The following is an 11,169-nucleotide window of genomic DNA, read 5'->3' on the forward strand; positions in this document are numbered from 1 at the left end:
CAAAGAATTTTAATCAGAGAAAACTTATTAATATTAACACACACAATACTAAAACCTCTGTAACTAATGTCTTCAAAGTAGTCAAAGGATTCAAAGGCATGATGGCTGTTTGATTCTCATTCATTAAATGATGCAAGTGGTCTTTTTCAGGATGTAGTATGTCTGTAGACACTAAAATGAACCAGCTAGTTGGCGCCAGCATGCAGACATCTCATTTTGATTATTCCATATGCAAAGAGCTCAAAGAGTGAATAGTACTGATGTCATTTGGGGAAAAATATGTAGGTGTACTGTATATTTACAAATGAAAAAGGTTTAGCTTGAATTAACTGATGTGACATATGAAGAGGTATGATCCTGAGAGAAATTTGTTGGTATCAGCTTTAGGGGAGAGGTCATTCAATATAGGATACATAACAGCAGAAGTAAAAGTGCATTCATGATTTTTATCATCATATTCAGTTATTATCCATGACAGCCAGAGGGAAATTCATACCAACTGTTGCAGTCAGAAATAAAAAACATATATAAGTAGATGAAAGCCTAAGGTAATCATATGAAACATTTAGGTAAGGTGTTAGTAATTAATCTATCTAATCTGAAACCTGAACCATATTGAAAAGAAGATAAACAGAAAAATGATGTGAATTTTACTCAACAAATTCCACTCGTGCACGTGCCCAGAGGGGTTGACTTGTTGAACTGAAGGAGGAAAGAAAGACAGAGTAGTGCAAAAGCAAGAAAAAATTAGGCTTAGGTGCAAGAAAAGATTTTAAAAAAGGCAAGAAGTTCAGAACTAAGAGGAGAGCAGGAGGAACTGAACCAAAAGAGACTTACAAGCAGTAAAAGAAAAAAAGAAAATGAAGATAAAACTGAAATGGATGCTTTACGTAAGGCAAAGATTAAAGAAGGAAAGGAAAAATAGAAAATCCAAGACAACTAAATGGAGAATAACAGTCTCGAGGCAGACTGAAGAAACGGTGGACCGACAAAATCAAGGAAGACATTAAGTCCGTCAATGCATCACCCGAGGACCCCTTGGACAGAACCAAATGGAGAAACCTTTGCCGAAGAGCGGACCCTGCACTAGCGGGAACAACGCCAGGGTGAAGAAGGAGAATAACAGTAGATGAGAACCTGAGATAAAAGAGGACTAAAACTAATGAAGAGGGAGGAAAAGCAGTGCCTTGAGAGGGGAGGAGAAGAAAGAAGAGCATGGGATGAAAAATGAAATAAGGACACTTGCAGAACAAAGTAGCAAGAGAAGATGAGGACATGAAAGAACATTAGAAACACCACATTTTAAGAGCAGTGGTTAAAAAGGTGAAGAGGAAACAGGGATGCAAGAAAGGTGGGAAAGAGAAAAGGAGAGAAGAGAGAAGAAGGTACCGGTAGCTGTTTGATAAAGTGCTGGTTGTCAGTGCAAACCGATGTTTTCCTCTGTGGCTCAAGACTGTGCCCCCCAAAACCCATCTGACAACACCTCACACCACTTAACACACAAACTAAAACATGGCCTAGAGACACAAACACACACATACACAACAAGAGCTGCAAAGTGAAGGCTTTTGAAATATTCATCGACTACCAGCTCTTTAAAACTTGCAAAAAACAACCTTCATTATGGGATTCACAAAGAATCTCACACTCCAACAGTCAATGTAGCTGCACAGTGAAGTGACAGGACTCCATGTTCCGACCACACGACTACATGAAGCTTAGCCCATTAATGCCGGACAGACAAAAGGGAAGGAGAGGTAGGAAAACAAGGAAACAAAATAAGAAAAGATGAATAGGATGCCGGAAGAAAAATATGTAAATAGAAAGAGAAAGAGAAAGAGAGGATAGTGAGAAATATCCAGAGAGAGAGGAAAGAGATTAAATCAAACAAAAACGGAGCAGGAGACGAGACGAAGAGGAGGGATGAGATGAAGGGCGGACAGAAGCTGTTTCATCTTTTATTCGGTTAGTTAAGGATTCATTTACAACCATATCCTTCCACACATACCTTTGCAGATGTTGTCATACAGGCTTTATCTGGTTTATCTTGGTTATTGAGATAGTAAACTTAGTTAAGCACCTTATATGCAGAACCTTGTTCATCCCTATGTCCTGTGACTGGGAATAGAGTCAAAATTATGTGGAAGACTCTGTGTATATAGACTAGTCTCATTCATGTTCGTGCTTTTGTCTCATCATTTAGTTTAGTTCATCGTGCAGAGAAATCAGAATTCAGAAGATAAAGAATGTATTTGTAGTGAAGATAAATGGTTAAAAACAATAGAAATTGCAGTGCTTCTCAAGCATGTTTTTTTTTTTTTGATGTTTGGTTTTTTGTTTTGTTATCATGTACTTTTTTCTCTTTGAAATGAGCTCCACTGTCCTGCATGTTATGTGCTCTTGACCTTTTGGGATAATACACACAAGTGTGTCTCTGTAACCTCTGCATATTTTAAAGATCAATGCAAAAAGGTGGTTGGATACCACCAGAGTGTCATCACTGTTTATTTCCCATACAGCATTGAGGAATTGTTACAGAACTGAATCTTCTCCTGTATTCATTATTGCTGCTTTTCCCATATACACGGACACTTGAAATACCTGCAGCACAGTTTTAGAGTTTATATACTCATTTGTGTTCATGAGCATTCTTTCAAGTGCAAATTCAAAGAGCAACAATATCACATATCCTTCACGAAGAGTTTAAAAACAATAAATAAATAATTAAATTGTGGTGCAGGTATTTAATATATTTTCATTTCCAAGGTAGAAATGATTGTGTGTTCAACACACAATGGAACAAATACTTGACTAGATCTTTTCAGTAAACATTCTCAGTATTCCCCTATATAAATCACACAAGACAGTGTGACCTGATTTTCGCTGGAAATACTTGTACATGAAAAAGAATTGCAACACTTTAAAGGACTTTAAGTGTAAGAACATACTTTGACTCTGTGCAAGTGTTTGTGAAAATGCTTTCAGGCAGGAAGTTATTCATGCTGGTGAAAAATCAGGGCTTCTGTTAAACACTCTGGATTTGAACTTCAAGTCCAAATGTCAAAAATCGCAAAGTTGTTTTTGTTTGAACTTGAACTTAAACCAAAGCTACTGAATGTGGTTCTTTATTTGAGAGTATTCAGAAGGGTCCTTCCTGCCATTGTGTTCTCTGAAATTCCTCTAGCGGTGGGATATTGTGGAGGAAAGCGTTTGGCAGGAAATTTCTGCCTGCCAGGAGTTTGACTAATGACTGTATTGTTGCTCAGGTCTATGAAAAGGACATCGATGTAATCTACTCAACAAGTTTCTTTTAACTAAAACTGCAATTCAGTTCAGTTCTTTTTTAATAGCTTTTTTAATAACGTCACAATAACAGTAATCTCAAGGTGCCTTTTTTTATTGTAACTGAAGATCATACATTATTACAACAAGTCAATATGGCAGTTACTCTTGTTGAATGGGAGTGAGAAGGTAAACCTCTGTCTTAACACTGGGGGTTCCCATGTGCCAGGAAATGGGGGGTGAGGGGCAAGAAAAGCAGAAAAGAATCAATGGAGAGGCATCAAAATGTAAACGACGGCAAAATGTAAACGATGACCAAAGTTTTCTGTATCAGACTTTGTCTGGTCACTGATAGACCAAATTACATACAGAGTAGTCTGTAATGAAGAGATATTTCCAATGACAACAACATTCTTCTGCAAAGGAGAGCGATCTATGTTAATACATTTGTTCTGCCACTTCATTTAAAAACTGACTTGGCTCCTTGTAGGATTTGCTTTTGCAGATTTTTTATGTTCTGTGATTATTTATGATCCTAATTGACTCCAATCTGAAATGCATCAAAGCCATAACCACAAATGATCTCTCTGCCTTTATTTAGTCACTCTCTCCTCGCTGTCTTATCTCAAATCTAGTCTTATCTGTTCAGCATGACTCACATAAATAGACTTTGTAGACTGAGCAGGTGAGCATTAGTTTTGCTTTAGTGAAACGAGGTGATGGGTGAGGCAAATTAAGGGAAATTTGTGAAGCAAAGGTGGTGTGATATTTTGTACTTAACTTACTATGTGTATTTTCTTGTATCTCTTTGTATAGATGGCACAGCAGCTCTCATTGTGAAACAGGGCCCGTTCAGCCTGGATGACCCCAAGAATTACAAGGTGGATGTAAGGGTCAGTGACGGAGGACATCCCTCCAAGAGCAGCGTCTCCACAGTATCAGTTGGGGTATGCATTTTTTGTGTGTGTGATATTGAAAGCTGCTTGAGATTATTTTAGCACTGATAATTTTAAATAATTGTAAAGATGAAATGTCTTGTCTCTGTAAACCCAGTTTTAATGCAGTAAATATGTAGCTTCAATGAATGTTCAGTAAATGGACATTCAGGCAAGGTACTGACCGACTGATTGGTAATATGTTGTAGATATGTCAGTGTGACCCCAACCGGAATCGTACTTATTGCAAACCTGAGGCTCGGAGAATGGGAGTCAGTGTTCATGCCCTGACAGCCATTTTGCTTTGCATACTGACAATTCTCGGTAAGTTATTTTTTACTTTTTTGTTATACTACTTGTTTTTTCTACCTTGTTTCATTGTTATGACTTTTAGAGCCACCTTAAAGGGTTAACCTTGAGATTTTTAATGCTATAGTCTGTATACAGGCTTTTTTAAGAGTATTAATGTTTATAAGAAAATTATTTTTTAGCTGCATAAAATCTGAACCTCAGTGATGTCACAGATGACTAGAAGTTGTGCAGGTATGGAGTTAATAAAAAGCAATGATGTCTGTTCTCTGCTCATCTTTGCTTGAGGCCAAAAGAAACCCGAACAGATATCTGACAGATCTATCAGTGGTTGAGTTGCATTCTGGGTATTGTAGGTGTCAGATTTTGACAGGAAGAAAGCATAATAATATATATGGTTTTTCAGCATCCTTTTTTAGACCGTCCATCATGAATATGATGTGAAAATGAAGTTTTAAGTTGTTATGATATTAGGTAATAGATCCTGATTTGGTTGCATGTGAACTTGCTTGAGTAACTATCTCTATATTGTTTTAAGTTTATTTATGCTTGTCTGTGTTAGAATATATAGAAAGGTGAAAACACATCATTCCCAGCATATTTGCATTTATGCTGAAAGTATGGGAAATGCATTGAAATATTTATTGCATTTTTTTGCATTCGTATTGTAGAATCTGTCCAAGTTACACATAATGGCATGTGCAATATCAGTGCACATAATGATGGGATTATAATGCAACAGGAAAATCCATATATCCAAATGACAAGTTTTTTCTTAAGACTATAGCTTTTCACCTTTAATACCAGAGGACCTGCTTAATGTCATCTTCTGTCTTACAATAGTAATTATTTTTGGCTTTTTCCAACATTTGACTATTTTCCAAAAAAGATGTTTTCCTGTTTTTCTTGGAATAACAAAGCCAATAAACATTCAGAAACAAAACCATTTTCATTTTGCAGAATCGTTTAATTTCTGAACTCGGTCTGGCTCGTGAAATGCAAAAGCATTTTGACTGATTTCAAAGCTAGAAATTTATCTTAGCTAAAAATCTATTTTTCCACTGTTCTCCAGTGGTCAGATGTGTTTTCTCACCCTCAGAGACTCACTGAAGTGTACTCCAGGGTGTGAGTCTTGTGGTGTAGTGGTTAACACTTTCACCTTATGTGTGAAAGATCTCTGGTTTGAGACCAGGAGGAAACACAAAAAATGCTCGAAGGGGTCACATGCTTGGAAAAATGTGCCAAATCAAATAAACTAATGAGAGAGCAGCTGAAAAAACTCAAACATAATATGGGTATGGATGAAGCAAAGCACACCCAAGGGGATCTGGAAGTGAAAAAGGAGATACAACTTTCAAACAGAAAGGGCAATGAAACATTTTAACCCACTGTGTAGACAGCCATGTTTATGCCTGGAATAGAGACTGGATAAAAAAAATGTTGTTGTTGGAAGTAGGAAAAGTTTTAAAAATGAACAATAGGACTTGAAAAAAATTCTAAACAACAGGGGAAAAAACAACATTTTCACTCGCCTTGTTTTGAGTTTGTTTGCATTTACACACAACAAATAATAAACAAGCTTTTGTGAAATATTTGAAGATTGAATCAAAGATCGATGCCTAAATGTTTAGACAGACAGTAATGTAAAAATAGTACTTTTCTTCGTTCTTCTTTAACTTTATTACCGGTAAGCAGAGAACTTCTGTATATATTGTTATTCTCTGAGAGAAATTCATGAAGACAGCATCAGTGATAGATGCAAAAAGCCAGTGCTGAGTGATCGGGACACGTGCACAGATTCACTTGCCCTTGCTTTGCGATAAATAAGATTTGTGTTTTGCGGGGAACGTTTTCCCCTTCTGGTGTTGTTGGTTTTATGAATAATGCAGCGGCGGATGTGAAAATAATGCCTGTAGTTGTGCACTCAATATTCTCTTTGATACCTTCGCCCCCTGCCTTTTTTGTATTTCTTTGGGAAAAAGAGACAGTTGTCATGTTGGATGAGAGGCACACTGGAGATACTTGGCCAAACAAGAGGGATGTGGAATGAGATGTACTGAAGAAGGAAGGAAAAAAGAAGAGGAACTTTAAGATAAGGGGGGATGGAGGCAAAGTGACACGTGGAAAAAAGTGTATATCAAGACTTAGATATTGGATGTGGAGAGTGGTGGAACAGGCGGACAGATGTAAGACGGTGAATTGAGATGGAATGAGACCGGCTGAGTGACAGAGAGACAGAAAGAGGTTAAAGAAGAGAGACATGGAAGAGGAGAATTGTGGGAAAAGCAGCAGAAGAATAGGAGTGGTAATGAGGGGAGTTTATCAGTTCTTTAGGTGGCGTCTGCTTATCAAGCACCACCAAACACTCAACCTATTAACTATTAATACACTCCTTCACTATCGGGCCTTTTCCCCTTCATTTTTTCCCTTCATCTCCCCCTTCCTCTGTTTCTTTCCCTGTGGGTCTCTCTGTCTCCCTAACTTCCCCCTTCTATCTCTCCTTCTCTTTATCAAACAGCCCCAACACAGGCTAGATTAACTATTTAATGCACTTGTCATTATCTGTCAGGGCCCAAAGCAATTTAGCGTGCTCCCCATTCACAGGCACATTTTCTCACATGAAGCCGGGTTTGACACACGAAAAGACATTTTTTCTCAGTCCTTCTTCTCTAAAGAAAGGGCTTCTTTTTTTCCCCCTCTCTTTTCTTGTCCCTCTAAGTCTGATATCTCCAGAGCTTATTAAACTGCAGAGCATGTGTTGTAAAAGATTAATCTGTTGGTTTCCCATGCAAACTTAAATTAGTCCCACTCACCCTCAACTAAAAGGCATGGCTAATGCTGCCCGTCCGCTGAGAGAGAAAGAGGTTCATATCGGGACCGAGGCTTGGGGCCTAATCTAATGTCAAATGTATCCTTCCTTCTCTCCTTGTCGCTCTCTTTCTCTCCTGATTTCCTCACCCCTAAGTCGCCAGTTTCTTCCACTTCCTCCTCCCCTCAATCAGTGCCCTCCCCCCTTTTTGTTTTCTTCTTTTTTCTCTTGCTTCCTTCTCCTCTGTACTCTGTGCTCACTGACATGCAGCGTGTAATCAAAAACTTTACTGAGCTTCTTTTACCCTACTTTTTATCAAGTTTGGCCTTTTGAACCCACTTTAATGTCATCATAATGTTGTGTACAAGTCAATTCGTTTAATTTTAGAGTAAGCCTGGTTGTTCTGGAAACAATTACAGTTATAGCTTCAGTTTATGAATGATCAGACCGGCTCTAGTGTAACAGCCTGCAGATAAAATCATAAGGGGATTATCGTAAGGGGCTGCCCATCATTCTCTCTGAGATTGTTTTACACACAATAGCAAAGAGCTATTTCATGCAGACTATGAAGTCGAGCTCAGCTGTTATCCTTCTACACATCCAATTGGTTGATATCTAATCAAGTGCATAGCTGCTTCAACCTGCCCACAGTTGCTCTACATGTTTAAGCCACTTTACAACCCACCTCCCTCACAGCTGGGTTCCTGTGTGGAAATAAAAGACATTTATGAATAACAGCATACTTGTTCATAGCTGCTTACTACAGGAACACAGATTGATTGATGTTCCAGTGGAATTTTTAAAGTTACTAATGTCACAGTTCGAGTCAGATTATACTTTCATATAATCTATAATCTTGCACGTATAATTAGGTTTAGAGTTAGGCCTTGTTCTGCTAGAATATTTTGCCCTGTGCACAGCATGCTACCTCGATTGTTTTTGAGACAGACATAATTAAAAGTCTCAAGTCTGATAATTGTCTTTGTTTCTTGAACTGAAACAAATGTTTTTTCTTTATTGATTTTGTGATTTAAGACTCCTATTGTTACACCCCCTCCCCCCCGTTTCTCTCTTTCACAATTGTTTATTTCATCGTCATCTGCTTCTCTTTCCTTTCCTTCTCAACACCCCTGCACGTTGTTTTCTCACACTCATTTCCACTTCCCTCGTTGTGTTTACTGAAATTCCCTTCCTGTCTTTTATGCTCCCCTTTCTTGTCTTTCTTTGTGCAGTTACTCTGTGCATGTCTCTGGCTGGGTAGATTCACTTAAGGTTTTCACGCTTGGGGCGAACGTCTCAGATACCTTAAACCATCTATTCCTCATTTTCTCTCCTTCGTCACTGCACTGTTCTCTAGTCTCATTCCCTTGTCAGTGCTCTACTTTTCTCACTTGTTTCCTGGCCCCATTCTTATTCTGCTTTGGTTGCAAGTCTCTATCATGATTTCACAGTCATAGAGCCATTGGTCTGAAAGGATAAATGAGTAAATGCAGTCTATCTTTTTGTTTTACTCTTGATGTCTTCATTTTCTACCAACAGCAGTTTTGATTCGCTGTGCTGGATGTCAGCCGAGTAGATTCTAAACACACGTTTCTTTTCTGCTTTTAAGTCATAGTGATCCTGTTCGCGATGAGGAAACGCTACCAGAAGGATTCTCTGGCCAATATGAAAAACAGCGGAGAGATTCATGAGCAGCTGGTCACATACGATGAGGAGGGAGGAGGAGAGATGGACACTAATGGGTATGCAGATGAAAAGAAGCACTGCTATACACTTTTAAACTGACAACTTGAATATAACTGAAATGAGCTGACATGGTTTATCAGCAGCCCCCCTTTTTTGCAGACTTACATTTGATTCTATTTTCTTTATAATCCTCTCAAAGGAAAGATTTTTAACCTCTGAATGAAACAACAAAAACCCAAGAATTTATAAAGTCTTGACAAAGAATGACAGAAAATCCATTTTAAGTAAAAATGTAAAATAAATGTTGCTTCTTACTCACACTTTCAGCAATGCCAGTGAGGCCATTAATGCTCTTTTTTATGTCATTAATTTCTCTTTTGTGGCTGCCATGCATAAAAAAACAGCTCACAAAAACTGAAGGGAGCTTTAATTATTTAAATGTAGGATTGAAACTGTCTACTGGAACATAGACAGCTTTTTAAACATTTAAACATTCCTCTTTACCTTATACTGTTTATGTTTCTATTGCTTACGTCCTGATATTCACATTTTTAAAATAAATGAAACAGATATATTCAGCGTTTCTTATGCTTTTTTATGGTTTATTTGCATAATCTTTTTATTATTCTAAAATCTTTGACAACAAATAATAAAGTGTGCTACCTCCTATATCTCCACTTATCTGCACTTTAATCGTATCATCTTTTATGTATCTACTGACTTAGTTTCACCTAATCTAAATCGAAATGTCACTAGAGATCCACATAATTCAGGAAAACTATCCATATTAAATGTACCAGAACTCACTGTTTGCCGATAAAAGCCACAAACGCAAGTTAATATAAGAATATCTAAGTTGCAGAGTAGCCAAGACATTACATTACTATTGGTGACTTTCTAAAATATATTTAAAAAGACAAAAAGATCAAATATAACTTGATAGTTGAGCTGTAGCATTAAGCATTCTGTAATAAATATGTCAGTGGACATATTTAAATGTCCGCACCCAGAAAATCTCTGTGATGAAGAAATGTGATCAGCAAATTTACTCACTCTATCCTCTTTTCTTTTAGCTATGATGTCTCAATCCTCACTTCCGCTTGCCATGACGGTTCCCTGCTTCGCCACCAAGATCACCGCCCCCACCCCTCACTCTACGCCATGGTCCAGAAACCCCCCCACCACACTCAGCCCACCGCATGTAAGGGCGACATGGCAGCGATGATTGAGGTAAAGAAAGACGAAGCTGATCACGACCGAGATGGATTCCCTTATGACACTCTCCACATCTACGGCTACGAGGGACCCGAGTCTTTAGCCGGAAGTCTCAGCTCTCTGGGAAGTTCCTCTACTGGTTCAAACTTGGATTATGACTTTCTCAACGATTGGGGCCCGAGGTTCAGGACCCTGGCAGAGCTCTATGGTGTAGATGGCCCAGATTACTACCATCAGTACTGATACCACATACCACCACATAATGACAAATCATACAAATACATAACAAACATACAGCTTGATACAGTAATCAGAAAGAGCCATAGCAATACACTCACATACTGACCAGAAGCATGCAGGAAATATACACATTCACACAGAAACAGACCTACAGTAGATAACCGTGTTCTTGAGAGACTTCTCCAGCTCCTCAAAAATAAATCAGGGAGCTCCTTTTTATCCAGTAACAATGACTAACTTCTGTTATGATGTGTAATTCAGTGAATCCATTAGTGTGTTGTGCCTCTGTCTGTTCACTCCCAGTCAAAAGAAAAGAAAAGAAAAGAAAAAGCTTCATCAAAATCCTGGAAGCTCCATGAAGTTAAGTTGAGTCAAGGAGGCTCTTCTTTTTTCCTGTTTCCAGTGAAATATTGGAAAGATTTTAAAGGAACAGAACACCAGGACATCTTTGATAGAAATAATAGAAATAGTGGCTTCATACATTTGCAAGAGGACTGATTATTTGGTGACAATACGAGATCCACACCATGAGGATTTTCCTTTATAGCAGTGTTGTGAGTTTTACACGGTAACCCTTTTATTCTGAAAAAGGTCTAAGCAGGTGAAGCCAGTTGGGTTGGTTATGGATGGGTATGGATAATCCAGTCCCTTTCAGTGATGTTACTCAATTACTTAATTTCTTTTGCATTTAAT

General features: G+C 38.1%; 1 protein-coding gene across 1 annotated transcript in view; it reads left to right on the plus strand.

Annotated features, from left to right (window-relative positions):
- cdh5 (cadherin 5) overlaps positions 1–10,837 on the plus strand; it is a 31,719-nt gene extending 20,882 nt beyond the window's left edge. Inside the window, exons 12-15 of the mRNA XM_005733676.1 lie at positions 4,099–4,229; positions 4,427–4,541; positions 8,945–9,077; positions 10,095–10,837. Of these exons, the coding sequence (XP_005733733.1) occupies positions 4,099–4,229; positions 4,427–4,541; positions 8,945–9,077; positions 10,095–10,479 (764 nt within the window). The 3' untranslated portion in view covers positions 10,480–10,837. The remainder of the gene's footprint in view (positions 1–4,098; positions 4,230–4,426; positions 4,542–8,944; positions 9,078–10,094) is intronic.
- The last annotated feature ends 332 nt before the right edge of the window (positions 10,838–11,169 follow it).

This window comes from Pundamilia nyererei, unplaced genomic scaffold, assembly GCF_000239375.1.
Source record: "Pundamilia nyererei isolate P.nyererei 1_Seehausen unplaced genomic scaffold, PunNye1.0 scaffold00054, whole genome shotgun sequence".
Lineage (NCBI taxonomy): Eukaryota > Metazoa > Chordata > Actinopteri > Cichliformes > Cichlidae > Pundamilia > Pundamilia nyererei.